At 51.6% G+C, this 16,611-nt stretch overlaps 5 protein-coding genes across 5 annotated transcripts; 4 read left to right on the top strand and 1 right to left on the bottom strand.

The window, feature by feature from the left end:
- Positions 1 to 684: 684 nt before the first annotated feature.
- On the top strand, positions 685 to 4,720 carry BBK36DRAFT_1125475 (glycoside hydrolase family 18 protein; the record flags this gene model as incomplete). Its single annotated transcript, XM_024891284.1, has 4 exons — positions 685 to 2,511; positions 2,582 to 2,623; positions 2,674 to 2,890; positions 2,955 to 4,720. The coding sequence occupies 4 exons, from the start codon at positions 685 to 687 to the stop codon at positions 4,718 to 4,720; spliced, it is 3,852 nt and encodes a 1,283-aa protein (XP_024747074.1).
- Positions 4,721 to 5,876: 1,156 nt separating this feature from the next.
- BBK36DRAFT_1161701 (hypothetical protein) lies at positions 5,877 to 6,481 on the top strand (the record flags this gene model as incomplete). The annotated part of the gene is made up of 2 exons (XM_024894392.1): positions 5,877 to 5,968; positions 6,133 to 6,481. 2 exons carry the CDS (start codon positions 5,877 to 5,879, stop codon positions 6,479 to 6,481), a joined length of 441 nt encoding a protein of 146 aa, XP_024747075.1.
- Positions 6,482 to 6,820: 339 nt separating this feature from the next.
- BBK36DRAFT_1136182 (arginosuccinate synthetase) lies at positions 6,821 to 9,069 on the bottom strand. Its single transcript, XM_024892894.1, has 9 exons — positions 9,043 to 9,069; positions 8,838 to 8,893; positions 8,356 to 8,476; positions 8,153 to 8,282; positions 7,876 to 7,968; positions 7,727 to 7,822; positions 7,564 to 7,637; positions 6,983 to 7,506; positions 6,821 to 6,918 (listed from the first exon to the last, which is right to left on the bottom strand). The coding sequence occupies exons 1-9, from the start codon at positions 9,059 to 9,061 to the stop codon at positions 6,826 to 6,828; spliced, it is 1,206 nt and encodes a 401-aa protein (XP_024747076.1). The 5' UTR covers positions 9,062 to 9,069; the 3' UTR covers positions 6,821 to 6,825.
- A 2,227-nt stretch (positions 9,070 to 11,296) lies between these two features.
- BBK36DRAFT_38962 (hypothetical protein) lies at positions 11,297 to 11,446 on the top strand (the record flags this gene model as incomplete). The annotated part of the gene is made up of 1 exon (XM_024898053.1): positions 11,297 to 11,446. A coding segment is annotated over one exon (150 nt), but the record flags the coding sequence as incomplete, so codon positions are not given.
- A 1,366-nt stretch (positions 11,447 to 12,812) lies between these two features.
- Positions 12,813 to 13,235, top strand: BBK36DRAFT_6990 (hypothetical protein; the record flags this gene model as incomplete). Its single annotated transcript, XM_024898533.1, has 2 exons — positions 12,813 to 12,862; positions 12,986 to 13,235. The coding sequence occupies 2 exons, from the start codon at positions 12,813 to 12,815 to the stop codon at positions 13,233 to 13,235; spliced, it is 300 nt and encodes a 99-aa protein (XP_024747078.1).
- Positions 13,236 to 16,611: the final 3,376 nt, after the last annotated feature.

Raw genomic sequence — 16,611 nt, forward strand, 5'->3', positions numbered from 1 at the left:
GGCGCCTCTTCCCATGTGGATGAGGTTGGTGACTAGCATGTGTGAAGTCCGGAAATATTGACCTCATCTCGTCTCGCACAGACAAAAGATCTCAAGAGAAGTTCAAGAGCTGCCCGAAAAGGAGATTCCCGAGCGTGTTGGCCCAGATATTTGCGACCCCTGCAATAATCCACCTCACCACAAAGAAGCAACATCTGGGGGACCCTGCATGACATTCTGTGAGGCTTTTACGGCTAAAATTAACTATCACGTTAAGCTTGACACGAGAACCGTGCTTGCTCAAGTCCAAAAGACCCTTGCATGAAGCCGCCGCTAAGGGACCGTTGCATGCAGGGTGGGGGCCGTATCTGCACCTCCGGCGTCAACCACTATATTCGCCTAATGCTTCGTCGTTATGGGTAGCAATATCACAATATCGCTGAAGATGCTTACCAACAGCACAAGTTGCCAAGAGTCGAGGCTCGGGATCAGACTCAACGGACGAAGCCGGGGCGACAGAATATGGATCCTCGGATGGACCATATCTTCTCCGATAGGCCGAGTCACGGGACTACAACCATTAACCATCAAAGGCAGTAGCGACAGAGATACTATATTGAAGCCTTCTGGTCTTCTTCTACCCGTCTGGTGCCTATCCTTCCAAGCAATTTCTGCCTTAACAAGTCTGTGTCGAAGTGTCTATCCATGCGGCGCTCAATTGCCTCCTGGGCGGCCCTGGGCCACCTCGTCTCCCTATGCGGCGCCATCATGACCGCCTATAACGGCCAGTACGCAGAAGACTGTCCCCGTCTTTGCAGCGACACTGGCCCAGAGCCTTCTAACTGGACCCATATCCACCATCTGAGGGAGCTCAAGACGTGTCACCTACCCATCATCTTTGATGTCAACGTCCAGTCTTCAGTCGACGACAACCAAACTGTCCTCACAATCCGGGCCTGCGTGTCTACCGGCCAAGAGACGTACAACACAAAGTCTCTTCCTCCGCTACAAGACGATGGCAGTCGATTGGACCATGGAAATCTCACTGTATCTAACAGCTGTGGAGGCAAGACAATCAAGTTGCCTGTAACGCCTGAGGTTGACGGGAGAGTGGCTCACCCTGGCTCTGGCGCAAAACCCAACACAACAGACGTCTTATTGGCAGCCCGCCATCTCACTACTTTCTTGCAAAAGGGCTCCCAATGCGGTACCACTATCATGTTTGCCAAATCATACTCTGCTGTGGTTGGCCTCTATTCGGGAGCTGAAGTGGCTCAGAGCTCTGTCTCGACAATGCTGTCAACTTTCCGTGACCAGGCACAACATGGCGGCACTGGATTGCAGGTCTGCGAAACTGAAAAGGCAGCCTTGGCCTTCGGTGTCTATGCTGCAAGCTTCCCCGACCTTGGCGTCGCCCAAGCAGCGGTAAGGAGCTGGACAAACGGCTTATGCCTCAACGGCTCAACTCCCTCCGTCGGCATGGACATGGATGTCCTTGTCTCAGCCATAAACACAAACACCACAGTCACTCCCCTTCATAGCAACTCCACTCTGGGTGCCAAGGGGCCACGGAGCCTCCACGCGAGAGCAGACTGCAAGACTCAGCAGGTCAAGTCTGGTGACGGTTGTGCCGACCTGGCAACTCGCTGCGGCATCTCCAGCGCCAACCTCACCAAGTTCAACCCGCAAGCAAACTTCTGCTCTACGCTCAAGCCCAACCAATACTACTGCTGTACCGCTGGAACTCTGCCCGACATGCGCCCCAAGCCGAATCCCGATGGCAGCTGCCACAGCTACAAGATCGCCGCAGGGGACGGATGCTTCTCCATCGCAAGCTCCTTTGGCATCACGCAGGCCAACATTGAGGCTTTCAACAAGAAAACTTGGGGCTGGGCTGGCTGTGCGCATCTCCAGGCCGGACAGCTCATCTGCTTGAGCACAGGAGATGCACCAATGCCCGCAGCAGTCGCGGACACCACTTGCGGACCCCAAGTCCCAGGCACGAAGAAGCCAACTGACGGCACTGCTCTGGCGGACTTGAACCCATGCCCCCTCAACGCATGCTGCAACGTCTGGGGTTTCTGCGGAACAACAGAAGACTTCTGCGTCCCCTCTCCAGCAGACACTGGAGCCCCGGGAACAGCCAAGCCAGGCACCAACGGCTGCATCTCCCACTGCGGCTCAGATGTCGTCAACAATGAGCAAGCTCCAGACTCATTCAAGAGAATAGGCTACTACGAAGCTTTCAGCTACGACCGCGATTGCCTGGCAATGCACCCCAAAAGCATCCCCAAAGAGACATACACTCACGTGCACTTTGCTTTTGCGACGGTCACGGACAAGTTTGACGTCGACATTTCTGGCTATGACATTGAATTTAATGCATTCAAACAAGGCGACTTTAAGAAGGTACTTTCTTTTGGAGGATGGGACTTTTCGACGGGTTCGGATACGTTCCAGAGGTTCCGGCAGGCGACTACATCTGCCAACAGAGGGACATTTGTCAATAACCTGGTTAGCTTTATGAAAAGGGTGCGTTTTCATGATGCCGCACTGACTTCCGATGAGCCTATGAGGGATTAACACTTCTGATTTCTCCTAGGAAAACATTGATGGCTTTGACTTTGACTGGGAATATCCAGGGGTGAGTTAATCAGTCATAAGACAATGGGTAATATTGACGCCACTTCACAGGCACCCGATATCCCAGATGTCCCGCCTGGCAGCGATGATGAAGGCAACAACTATCTCAATTTCCTGTCACTTCTCAAGTCCAGGCTCCCAAAGGGCAAGAGTATCTCCATTGCTATTCCCGCATCGTTTTGGTACTTGCAGTCATATCCTGTGAAGGACATGGCCAAATATGTCGACTATTTCATCTACATGACATATGACTTGCACGGTCAATGGGGTAAGCTTCATCCGACAGCTTAATACTCCTTCCTTTGATTGATAGATGCTAATACTCAGCAAAGATGTGGAAAACAAATGGGCCATTCCCAGCTGCGAAGGCGGCAACTGTCTTCGCTCCCACGTCAACAAGACCGAAACCTACAACGCCCTCTCCATGCTCACCAAGGCTGGTGTCAAGTCCACCAAGATTGTCGTTGGCGTAACCAGCTACGGCAGAAGCTTCCGCATGGCGGACCAGAAGTGCTCAGGGCCAATGTGTACGTTTCTCGGCGGAAAATTGGATTCAAAGGCGTACAAGGGACGTTGCACTGGCACGGCCGGATACATCTCCAATGCCGAAATTGCCGAGATCATCGACAACCACGGCAATTATTCTATTGTGAATAACTATATAGATGGGGATTCCGCTTCTTACATCCTCGAATATGGCAATAACGGGGCCGTCGACTGGGTCGCCTACATGGACGGAGGCCTCAAATCAGAGCGCATCAAATGGATCCAACTGCTCAATTTCGCCGGCTCTTCAGACTGGGCCATTGACCTCGAAACCTTTGCGACTGAGGACACGGGCAAAGATACTGATGCGAGCGGACAGCCACTTTACGACGACGAGGACGAGGACGGCGACGGTGAGGGTTATGGCTGTTTCGAGGAGGACAACCCCGGGACTCTCGAGGGCATTGCCGACGTCATCGACAATTTCAACGAGCGGTGCCTTAGCTACTTCACTCTGGAGACACTCTACGGCATGCTCGTCGATAGCCTGTCCCTCTTCGACGAGAATTCGCACGACTACGATGACAAGTTCAGGTACTACGAGGAATGGGTCAAGGAGCTCGTCGACCCCAAGCTGGACGACTATATGCGCTTCGGCGACGGGCCCGGCAACCAGTTCTTCACCTGCCACTGGGAGGCCGGCAGCAGAAGCGGCACCGACCCCTGCACCGGCGTGCCGCACTTTTGGGAGCTGGAGCAGACGTTCAGCGTCGAGTACGAGCTGACGGACGAGGAAGGCTTCTACGACGACGTGGCCGCGACTCTGGGCATCGACAAGGAATGGATTGCCTGGGGTGAAAGGGGCAAAAACTACGACTGCGCCGCCGAGGCCGAGGACATGCCACGGCGGCCGTACGGAAACGGAAACATGCCCGTCTGCCGCCGCATCTACCGGCGGCGGCTTAACGTGCCGGTCAAGGCCTCGGACGACGACATCGTGGTGGCCAACCCGAAGGAGATGATTGAGAACGCCTGGACAAACATCACCACACTGCAGGAGACGCTCTGGGCGACCTTTGCCGAGGTGGCCATCGACATCTTCAAGGACGCCACCGTGCAGGTCCCGGAGCTCGACGCCGTCGTCGCGTTCGCCATGCCCGTGCTGCAGCTGGCCGAGTCCATCGACAGCATGAAGGACATCAAGGACATTGGCGAGCGCGTCATGGAAGAGAAGAAGCGCGAGCTCATCTTCAAGATCCTCACCTTTGTCTTCATGGCGCTCCCCTTTGTCGGCGAAGCCCTGGGCCCCCTGGTCGGCAGCGCGACGGCACTGGCCCGCATAGCGCTGCTCGTCAGCGAAGCCGGAAACACGGCCGTCACCATCGCCGACATCATCAAGGACCCGGCGTCCGCGCCCTTTGCCATGCTGGGGCTCATTGTGGGCGCGGCGGGCGGCGGCGGGAAGCTGTCCAAGACGGAGAGCTTGGGGGAGGCGTCCAAGGCGCGGGGGCTGATGAAGGCGGCTGACTTGGCCAAGTTTCCGCAGAGGTTTCGCGATAGGGATGCTTTGGTGCAGAAGATTTCGAAGAAGTCGGTGTGTGGTGTTATTTAGTGGTTTTGGATAGGGCGATATTATTGCAAGAGCTGAGAGCCCATTGATGTATGTAAGTGTCAGGAGGTAGGCATCAAGTGATTCGAGCCTGTGTATGAACTAGAATATGTAGTCTCTTTATAAAGTAAGACAATTCTTTACGGCTGAGAGCTGTCTCACCCACTTGTCTCCCTTGCTGCATGTACTCGGCAGATTCTCGTGGCATTCTTATGATAGGCCGAAGTACTCGTACGTACATATCATAGCGATCCCGAAGTCATACCCTCTCACGGCCTCTTTGATTCGGCCGCCGGATGGCTAGCATGCTTTCTATGTACTACACCAAGGGATCCTGATACCAGCAAAAGTGTATCTAGCCAATCAATCCTCTTACGTGTAACCTGTGCACAGGGGACGTGTAACCTGTACACAGGGGACGTGTAACCTGTACACAGGGCTCGTAGCGCAACTAAAAATTGAGCAGTCGTACGGAGTAATTGGCTCATTCATTCGAAGCTCTTCCACTAAGATTCTAGGTCTTGTGCTTGAACCGCATTTTCGGTGCCGTAGCGGGGCACCCCTGCCGCTACCTTTGACATACCTTAGCTCTTCCAATCCTCTGGTTGATTGGCTGGCGTGTAGCTAGTCAGAAGGCACACCTACAGCACGGCAAAGTGAGCATGGTTACACAATCACAACCAAGGTAGGGTTCATGTACACTCTGGTTCTCAAAACGTTTCTCAGTGGATTTTTCCATCAGGTATATACGGTCCTAAAGTACCCTTTCGTTCAATTTCAGGGAAGAATTACCCATCATCTACGAATATCCTGATTATACACACTTGAGCATGAAGGTGCACAAGGAGCAGAGTGTACATGTAAGGTACAGTAATTCCTCTTAGTGACTACACGCTTGACTTCTCCTGCAAGACTTCACTTCAAGGTCAATCACCGCCCCCAGGTATGTCCTCGTGCCTCCCAACACTTCAGCTGACATTTCAAGAGGCACCTACCGCAGTAGCTCCTGCCAACCCTCTCTACTCTTGAAAACATAAAAGCCGGCTCTTTGCCCTCTCTGTTTCCCATAATCTTAGCCATCAAGCAAGCATCATCATTAGAGCAGCTTCTATCTGCTATATCTCATATCGTGCCGCTTCACCAGGCCCCGATCCCAACCATGGCCGCTTTCCCTACCAACGGCTGGAACTTGCCAGGAGAAGCCAACTACAACACGCCCAGTCCGTTTGATCTTCTCGATGGCAACGACGCGTGAGTGCCACTCCACAAAGTTCTTTCATCTCCCTCTCTCTCTCATGAAGAACATAGTGGACGCACACACTATATCTCCTTTGCCTCTACAGCGGTGATGAGAGTTTCTTGGGACACATACCTTCATAACCTCCTCCAAGGCTAACCATCATGGTGAACCATAGCATCAAATTCACACCTACCCTCGCCGACATAAAAGCCAACGCCACCACCTTCGCCCCCCGTGCCCGTCGACCCTTTGCCCTCCGTCGATACATCTCCGAACGCAAGGCCCCCCTCGGATACAGACGTCCCCTGAGCCCCTCCGTGGCGAGGAAGCGTATGCTTGCGAAGCTTCAGGAGTTTGACGACAGGTTCAACTCGTCCCAGGACTATGATCAGTGGTGGGAGACTATAAGGCGTCCTGCGGTCCCTTACGACCACGCGGGTGTACTGGATGTCGTGGCGCCGTGGATGTATCCGTATCATGAAGATGAACATTTGTCGAAGATGATGGCGGGAGCTTGGATATAGTTGTCGAGACAGAGACGATTTGGTACTTGTCCATAACTTGTGATCGAACAATGTCTGTAAGGGGTTAGCTCGAGTGCGTTCAGCGGGCGATACGCATGATAAACGATAGTTTGAATCGAATGAACATCGGACTTGACCAGCATTGCCCCCATCGGATTGCACTCATAGCAAGGCGCCTGCATGGTCAGCATACAATGCAGCACATTTCGAATACTGCTCGTGATGTGGACATGAAAAGGGGCAGTCTCATTTGAACCATAGCTTTTTCTATTTTCCCATCGACCGCAAAGCCATTGATTTTAAGGAGATGGAAGGCCTTGATTTTCTCTTCTGGTAATGTACATTTAGATAGGGGCAAGAGGCTCGCCATCCCTGATCTTGCGGGCACCATACTTCTCCAGACGGATAGCCTGGATAGCGATGAAGCCGCTCGTGTCCTTGACAAGATCATCAGCTGCGGTTCACTTCTGAAGGTTCGTTTCTTTTTAAGAAGCTACTTACCTGGGGAGAGAAGCCCTCAAGGGTATCCATGGATGACTCAGTCTCGGAGTAAAGGTTAGAGGTCTGGCTGGAGCGTCCGACGACGAATGCGCTGCCTTTGTAGGCAACCATGTTGACCTTGCCCTCGACGTGCCTCTGGCTGAAGATGATGGAGTTGTGGAGGAACTCTCGCTCGGGGCTGAAGTACATGCCGTTGTAGAGGCAGGCGGTCCAGTTCGAGGTGACCATCTGGTCACGGATGGCACGGACCTTGGAGTCCATGACAAGGCCCTCGAGATCTCGGTGGGCGGTGCGGAGGATCGTCAAGCCAGGGGTGTCGTAGCAGCCACGGCTCTTGAGACCAATGAACCTTGATTCGACAATGTCGACACGGCCAACTCCGTTGGCTCGGCCGATTTCGTTGGCGGCCTTGAAGATTTCCAGTGAGCCAGTGATGGTCTTGTCACCGACCTCGAGCTTGATCGGGATACCCTTCTCGAAGTGGATAGTGAACCTGGTCGGCTCGTCAGGGGCCTTCATGGGGTCTGTCGGAGTTAGCTCCCCACGTCACGTAATTGATCTAAGACTGAACCCCAACTTACCCACGGTCATTGTCCACATGTCCGCCGGCGGCTCGAGCTCGGGTTGCTCGAGCAGACCAGCCTCGTAAGAGCAACTATTTTCAGATGGAAGAGTTAGGGACAATCCTATGTCCGGCCGGGAGAAGAAATTCTCGACTGGATGAAGTAGAGGGCTTTTACTCACTGGATAAGGTTGGCATCCATCGAAAACGGCTTCGCCTTGGTCGACGTCACAGGAACGCCCTTTGATTCAGCAAAGTCCAAGAGCGCTTGACGCCCACTGTCTGTACGTCAGTATCTCTGAGGAAGAGAGGGGCCGGCAGGGGTACGGACGCGAATCGCTCGTAGAACTCCGGAATGCGCCACGGGATGATTGTCTTTGTCGTCTGGTCGAGGGCCTTCCATGCCAGCTCGAATCGGACCTGGCTGATAAGAGGGTAAGTATGTGACATTGAGATCCGGACATCTAAACGTACTCATTCTAATCGAGAGTTAGCATCTAGAACATGATATACAGAGAGGGAAGAACGTACTCCTTTACCCGTGCCTGTGTAGGTAGGAGAGACGGCAGTCAGTATGGCGCGACAGAAAGCAGATCCTGAAAGGCGACGTCGATTGCTTACATCCGTGACTCAAGAATGCACAGTTATACTGCTTAGCGACTTTCATCATCGCCCTCGCAATGACTGGCCTGGCCAACGACGTTCCCAAGAGGTAGGCGTCTTCGTATATCGCGTTGCCTGATAGCGTGGAAAGTTAGCATAGTCGTGGATGGTACCCCTGCATTTCGCACGGGCGATCGGCCGAACACACATTGCACTGCTGGCCAAACAAGTTCCTCCACCAGCTCCTGCTGAAGATCCTGGATGATCATGCGTTCGGCACCGATCTTCTCGGCCTTGGCCTTGACTGCGTCCCAGTCCTCATTTTGTCCCTACCATGACGTCAGCACAGGGATACAGGCAAATGAAGCCGCCATGAGTCGCGAGCTGGCCCTGAGAATAACAGTCCCTCTCTTTCTATCATCCGGGCCACCTCTCTTCGTATCCCCTCCATGAACAGCTCACGGCCAGAATGCGAGGGGTGGAATTCGGATCTGCTACAGTAGTGGCAGTTGGATTCGGATTTGGAGTGGGAATCGGAACGAGAGAGACAGCTTATGCTTCCAGGTGCAGCGCTTGTCTTCCAATCCGAGGAGAGAATGTCGAGAGACGGCCTGTACGTACCACGTCTGCGAGGAACGCCTGTTCTACCTAGTCAGCTCAGCGCAGGTACATTGGCTGGGTTAGACATACAACAACGGTATAGCCCTGCTCAATGAGCCAAGCCAGGATAACCGAAGTATCCAAACCTGGAAGTTACATTAGCATCGTCATCGTGCCCATGCAGCACTGTTCGCGTAGAAAAACGCACCGCCAGAGTATGCCCTAATTCACGGGGATCGCCAAGTCAGCCTCACAGCGCTTGAAAAGCAATAGTGCTTCTGTTCAACTCACAGACAAACGCGCTTGTCAGCCATTGTGATAGTTGATTGAAGTTGGAAAAGTAAGTAGGAAGCGGATCAAGTTGATGACCGTCAGTGGTACTATTATTACGCTTTCATCCCGCCGAGCCCGGAGTCGGAATGAGATCTACAAGATAGCTGTTGTGGGGACACTAGGCTGGTTGTGGCATGACGCCTGATAAGGGCTGCGACCCTAGCTCTATAATGAGTCAATTCGGACGCCAGAATCACTTTACAGAAAGCTCTTTAACGTGTGAGTCATCATCGATCCCCCTGTCTTTGAGTGCCTTACCTTACCTTATCTTACCCCGCCTTAGTAAGCAGCGGTAGCGGAACGGAATCCAGAAATCGATGTCATCTACGTTATTTCTTTCGCATACCTTACCCATAGCATACCGGTATACCCCGGATTCTTCACCTTTGACCAAACACGAGGGTTTCGCCGAATGGGACGAAACCATTGTGACACTGCTACATCGATCGCTTAAGCTGCGGCAAGACATACCGCAGCATCCGTACGATCCACGTCACAACTATCCTGCCGTAAGCGGAGGATACCAAAGGATTGGGGGTCAAACGCTATATAGTATACTCCTCGCCATTCAACGCGACAATTCTGGGATGGCTGAGGGCGAATGCATCTCCCCGAATACGCGATACGCTCTCGAGCTTCCTACTTCATCCGCTTATCCGATCATACCAAGCCCGACCGATCTTACGTCGCACCTCCCACGCACGGATATTGAACGATCTGGAATCAGGCGTCCTAAATCCAGATGGCGACCGCCTCCCCAAAGTGCTAGTCACTCACGCCTTATATGGGCCACGACTTCAAGATCCCGCTCCCACCCACTGCCTTCCAGGTGAAGCATACGTGGAATAGTCCAGGGCATGCCAGCCCGACGCAGATGGTGATTTGGACATACGTAATCGACCACAGCAGCATCATTACTACCATATGCAGCAAGCTATGTACAAGCGCATGGTGGCAGCATGCGGCCAGAGGTCCCATGCTACGGCTCAGGACCGAGAGACTCAGGCTAATCATTATGGACAAGTCCTCTATTGCCATCAGCAATTAGCGGGTGAAGCCATCGGTCTAGCCAAGCTGGCTATACTGTCTGTCTTCCCATATCCAGCTGATGAGTTCGATGACTACATTTTTCATCTGACGTCCATATAGCGCTCGCAGAGACCATCGATATTGTCTTCCTCGACACCCTCAGTCCCGTCGAGGAGAACAGCATAGGCTGCACCCGCTTTGCTGCTTGGTATAGCGAAGCTCACAGACCGAAAGAGATGCCAGTTCGTACGTTTCAGGCACTCAATCGGGCGCTTCCTTTGAAGCAAGCCTGCAAACCATATGGAGCTTTCACTTTTTAAAGCGTTTGCCTCTAAAGTACCGGCAGCCGTTTATTCTTCAATTACTTGAGAGAGCAACTTTAAATGACATGTTTAGCTGTGCAGAAATGGGGCGCCCGAGGCCCAGTTTCCGGCGGGGATTTGGCCTTTTTCACATGCGACGCTGGGCGTTTCTTTGTGAGACATTATGGTAACCGGCAATAGTTCGGTGAAGGCTGTAGCAATATTCAAGTAGTAGATACCATACGTTGCAGCAAAGTATCCAATGGCGGCTCCCCGGGATGACATCGTTAATCTCAATGATAGGGAGCTCTAACATATCGCTGTACCTACATGAAGGATGAGCTATATTTTTTTTGGCCGGTTCGGGAGCCGGTGAACATCCGTATTACCTAGGTAGGTAGTCATGCGGGTTGCAAAAAACACCGCCGGTCTACCATATAAAATTGTAGGTGATGGGCGGCGGTGTTTTCTGCCACCCACTTGGTAGTATAGGTAAATGAGGCTATTCTCCAAGTATCGCGCTACTCATGCTCTAATCTCACCGGTTTGAATGGAGAGCCAATCAGCATCTTGTACGACCTCACCTTGGATGTCATCTACTCGTAGAGGATTATTCTGAAACCCGAAATCAGATGTTGTCAAACGACCAAGCTAGCATGGCCAGGCCTCCAGACCCCCCTGGCTTATGCTACCGATGTAACACAGGCAAGGCTTTCTCCCTCGAACCGGCCACGGCAGGCGAAGCCCTCGTGGTTAAGTCCGATTGTCTCTAGATGGCAACCGGCGGCAAGCGGGGGATGTGGACAACCGGCACGGTGCGGCGGCGGCGGAGGACGGCGGCGGAGGACGGCGAAGCTGTGCCTGAATTGGGCGTGTAGGTAGCGGGCAGCCACAGCCGTCTCTTTTTTCCGCACGGACTACGTACTTACAAGCATCGAATCATGCGGGACAATGGGGAACTGCACAACTACCTGTTCGGACAAAACAGGCACCCTGACTCAAAACTCGATGACTGTGATTTTAGGCGCACTAGGAGGTGAAGTGTTGCTCTTTGGCGGTCGAGCAGTCGTCCGCAGTGAGTGGAACGCAACTTTTGGCATGCGAAGAAGGGGGCGTGTGCTTTTGTCGACTCGCAAAAAGAAAAGGAAAGAAAAGAAAAGAAAAGAAAAAGAACAGAAAAAATGAGAATAAAAAAAAAGAAAAAGAAGAGAAGGAAAAAAAAGATAAAAAGAAAAAAGAGAAAAGAGAGAAAAAAGAGAAAAGAGAAAGAGAAAAGAAAGAGAAAAGAAAGAGAGAAAAGAAAAAGAGAAAGAAAAGAGAAAAGAGAAAGAGAAAGAAAAGAGAAAAGAGAAAGAGAAAAGAAAAAGAAAAAGAAAAAGAAAAGAAGAAAAAAACTACTCGATGTTCGTTTTAATGAGATACTCAGCAGCCCAAGGGGCTATGAGATACCTCTGCAAGTATAGCAGACAACAGAGTCGGCTCAGTATCTTACGCCCACGCCCCGCCCTCGTACAGCGTTGCCGTACTAGAACCCGCTTGCTTTGGCCTACTTGTGCTCCCCCAATGCCCTTTAGGCCGGATGCAACAACCAAGGCCTGCAGCGGTACAGTCTCCAACTCTCATACGTGCGTGGGGAGGCTCGCGCTGCCCCAAACAATCCGAATACAGGGAGGGTGACTGGCATGGAAGTTTGTGCAGCGAGCAAACCCGACATTGGCTGTAACAGATGAGTCCGAGCCAGCCAAGTAACTTAGGACTACATGCCTACTTGCAGGCTAAGCCCTGTGGGGTACTATTAGCAGCGATGTCACTAAGTGGTACGCCCCGCGTCCGGGAACCTGCCTCACCAGCACTTGACCCCTGACGGGCAACGACTAGCGGTGTTTCCTGCTCAATTGATACAAAATGAACATTAGTCGGCGATAGCCGGCCATAAGACAAAAACATGACCTCAAAACTCTTAAGGCATCATCCGGTTGGTGGCTTGCTCAGTAATGAGATGAAGAGCAGTCGGCGATAGCCAGATGTCACGACCTGCAAACTCTCGAGGCATCATCCAGTCGGTGGCCTGCTCAAATGACACAAATTGAACATTGGTCGGTGATAGCCGGCCATAAGGCAAAAACATGACCTCAAAACTCTTAAGCCATCATCCGCTTGGGGGCTTGCTCAATAATGAGATGAAGAGCAGTCGGTCATAGCCAAAAGTCACGACCTGCAAACTCTTGAGGCGTCATTCGGTTCTGGTCAAGCAAGGTCGGTATATATAAAGGTCGTCTCAATTCCTTGTTCTTTCATACTTACACATCAAACACTTACACTTTGATCATCTCCTTTCCCATACCTTTTCACGAGCATCAACTGTTCAGGAGTCAACCATTTCGAGTTTGCACCACCGAAGATGCCTACATCATCCACTGGCGCAGTTTACGATGGCAGTAATGCCGGCACGTACGTATAGCTTCAGCGACATACATCTATGACCCGATGTTCAGATTCTTTATACCCTCAAATCCGGCTTTTTTCCTCGTCCGCTATGTTTTATTCGCATCCCACTGACAGCTGATCTGGTAGTGGCGGCTCCGACAAGCGCCGTGCCCCCCGCGACGCCGACACCCAAACCACTGTCAGAGTCCCCAACGACCCCTCATACAACATAAACCGCTTCTTGCAGGGCGGCGGCGAAAGACCACCGCCTGGTCTCAGACAGACGCAAAGCGAGACTGAAGCTAAACAGCGCATGCAGGAATTGCTGCACGCTTTTGGTGCGCAATTTGACCATGGCGGCAGCTCTGCACAAACCGTGCCTAAAGGTGACGAATGAATGTTGAAGTGATGGATGTTGAAGCGATGATTATGGGAGTGTAGATATTAGGACAATGGACTATGGGATAATGGATATTGGAGTGATGGACATCGAAGTGATGGATACTGAAGTGATGTTATTCTCGATTTGTGTGCCAATTTTCGCTTTGGCGATACAAATGTTTTTTCCCTTATGTAAATTAGATCGACGCAGCCACTCTTCTCGAAATTCCCTATACCTGCATCCGTATTTGATATACATTACTTCATAGGCGGCTGGTAGATAGCCTCGTGCAGACATAATTGACACGATGGACTGCAAAACCCCGCCGCGGACCACCAGCTTTCAGGCGCTGCAGTGGAAATGCACCTGCACGTAGTTCCCCCAGAGGGCCAGACTCTTACTACTAACACGAACCGTTTAAAACATAAGCCCATGCTTTTAACAATGGGGAAAAGGCCCCGCCATGACTAATTTAGGACAGCGGGAGCAGCCGGCGCCGTCTTCCGTCTGGACCTGAACCTTAATGATACTACTAGTGCGAAAAGGACCCTGACGTTCCTGCGCTAATTCTCTCTGTTGGCCTCGGCGATATTCTTTAGTTTCTTTCCATTGGCATTCTTCAAGAGGATCTCGCCAACAACATGCATCAACCTCTCGTGCGTATTAAGCGCAAGTAATAATATAGTGAAAGATGGATCGACCAATTTTATATGCAGACACCTTCGTATTTAATGGCGTAAGGCCGCGGAGTCAGAAGGAGTGTTCCCAAAGTGCTTGGGCAAAGACGTATCTAAATGCTCATTTAAGCAGAATGCAGACTTATTTTCTTGATACGCCAATTGCCACACACCTGGCACCGTATGCGCCCTCGTGCGTTTATCTCAATGAAGTTTTCACGCCGTCCACAAGTTTCGTTCGTCTGTCAAAGTGCTGGTACCTCCTACCTTTCCTGGCATCCCAGGACATCCTACCCTTTACTGCCAACATGCCGCCCTCCTCAACTCAAACCGTTAACAACAGCAGTAACATGTATGCATTCTTTTGACAGACTTTGCTTTTCCCCTTGTCTTAGTCTTTCTACAGAGCACCCAAACGTTAGAGACTAATATCTATCCCTTATTCATCTCCACAGTACCCCTGACCAAGCCTACAATATACACACTGCCCCTCTACGGAGTACTACTGATCGGCTAGATGCCCCAAACCCACCGATGCTTTTATGCAGTCTCCGCTTACAGGCCATTTAAGAGGCAGAAAGCCCCAGGCGATACTATATACCCTGGACCGATTCCACGTGGCAAGAGTCCATGTGAATCACCATCTTCTCCCTGGAGCGTTGAACCATGCCCGCTTACAAGGAACTACTGAAGTCAGGGAGAAGTTGTTCAATGTGCTAGCATAACTGGATGACCTTGGCAAACAATTCAGCACAAACCATGATCACAGCTCAACACTGTGGCGTTGAGGTACGCGTCCATTCAAAAACTATTCTTGGTGTTTGGGTGTGTGCATTAATGCCATCTACGTCCGTAGGTAAAGCCACACGCCTCTCTACAATGAAGAAAATACATCCACGTAGTCAGCACTCGCAGACTTCCACTTTTTGCGAGTTTTTGTCCCAGCCCTCAAAGGTAGTACGCTAGCCATTGAGGTATCTTGGCAAAGGCGGGCAGAAGACGGCGCTGCCTGCCACCTATGGATAGCGAAGCGCCAGACGGGTGGCGTTTTGTTTTCACGGCATGTCTAGGTGGTACGAAAGAGCCAAGCAGATCTCAGAGAGCAACGTCTGCGATGTAGCTGTCGAACAAAATGGCATCCCGCGAGGAGAAATTGTGAAAGCTTCCACCTACGGAGGGCAAGCAAACCGGGAGACTTTTAGCATCCTGTCGTTTGGCCCTGTTTTTGGTCCCAAGTAGTTCCACAATGAAGAGAGTTGATTGTTTTACACAGTGGTCAGTGGTAACAGCACCTCATAGTCCTACACCCCATACCCCTGTCCTTCTACTTCTCCCTGTCTCCATCCATCTCCCAGTCTCTCGATTGCATGCAATCATATCGAACGCGATGACATAGTAGTCTCCGCAAACATTCAATAGCGCCTAAGAGTTTACGACTCCGTGGGGAGACTGTGGTGAACAGACGGCAGCCAGTGGCACATAGTGTGGTGCATTACACCAGATATGAACCGATCCCTGCGCCCGGCAGACTCGACCCCCATACCCGCACGCCGCGTAACATGCCTGCCGGCCCTCCAAAAAGATGCCGTTACTGCCCTACTTTCTCAGCACGTGCCTCTGGCATGCTGTGGGAGTTACACTATCAAATCAGGTGCTGCATGAATCTTTGTTTCCAGATACCAGCTCATTGCGGACAGGCCAGACGACATTCAGGTGTTACCTTGACTACTTATTTAGTCTTATTTCTTTGGTGTTGTAGCACAATCCTGCAAGCCGGTCGCTCACATACACATGCCCTGGACCTCAGGGGCTGTGTATCTGCCGATTGGATGAGCCGCGTCGAACGCATGAATTTCAAGGCTGGCCCCTGTACTTCTAGCTCGCCACATGTAGGGTGTGACGCAAATGTCACGCCTAACAAACTGCCGTGTTCTCAGATGGAGTCTTTATGGATTTGGGCAGAGCTCAAAATGCCTCGGACCCTGTCCATATTTGCTATCACAGGGCGCAATCTGATAGGCAGTACTATTGAGGAAGTATAAAGACTACTCACTGAACCTTTGATGCAAGCCGGACATAGAAGAGGACTTTATCATGGCAGTTATACGAGTACACTCTCACAAGTTGTACAGGCACACTCACATGGTCAAGAATACACATGTACCGCATTAGGCATGTATGCTTGCCGGAATAATGCTAGTACGCACCTTTCTTCATGCCACAGGTTGTGAACTGGCTTCCGGGTTCCGAGCCTCTGGGTGGTGTTTCAGCCCACAGCTCTTCAATCGGGCGAGGCGCAGGAGTAGTCCGTACAGTGCCAATGGTATAGAATCCACACCACAGGTAAATCTGATGTACTGATTCCCTCGGGTTCCCTCAGTGCAGACTCAAAGGGTTGGTCACATCTAACAAATGGCTCCTCCAGACGCATATAATGAGCAGCACTTGGTGAGAGGACGAGATCGAGGCGGATAATCATTATGTTCTTATATGTGCATTGGCTGGATTTCTTGATTGAATATTGTAGTACTGCACCGGATACTACAAACGCAGTTGCTTCTACGACGCTGGCTTCACGTCGGCGCGCCTCCTCAAACGATTGTGAGCATCAGGCAGCCCAATTCGTCACTGGTGTGCAGCATATCATACTTGGTACGAGAAATCAAAGCTGGACATCTGATCTGGGTACGGAAATGATTGGCAAAGAAGCCCGG

The sequence above is a fragment of the Trichoderma citrinoviride genome, assembly GCF_003025115.1.
Source record: "Trichoderma citrinoviride strain TUCIM 6016 unplaced genomic scaffold BBK36scaffold_12, whole genome shotgun sequence".
In the NCBI taxonomy this organism is placed as follows: Eukaryota; Fungi; Ascomycota; class Sordariomycetes; order Hypocreales; family Hypocreaceae; genus Trichoderma; species Trichoderma citrinoviride.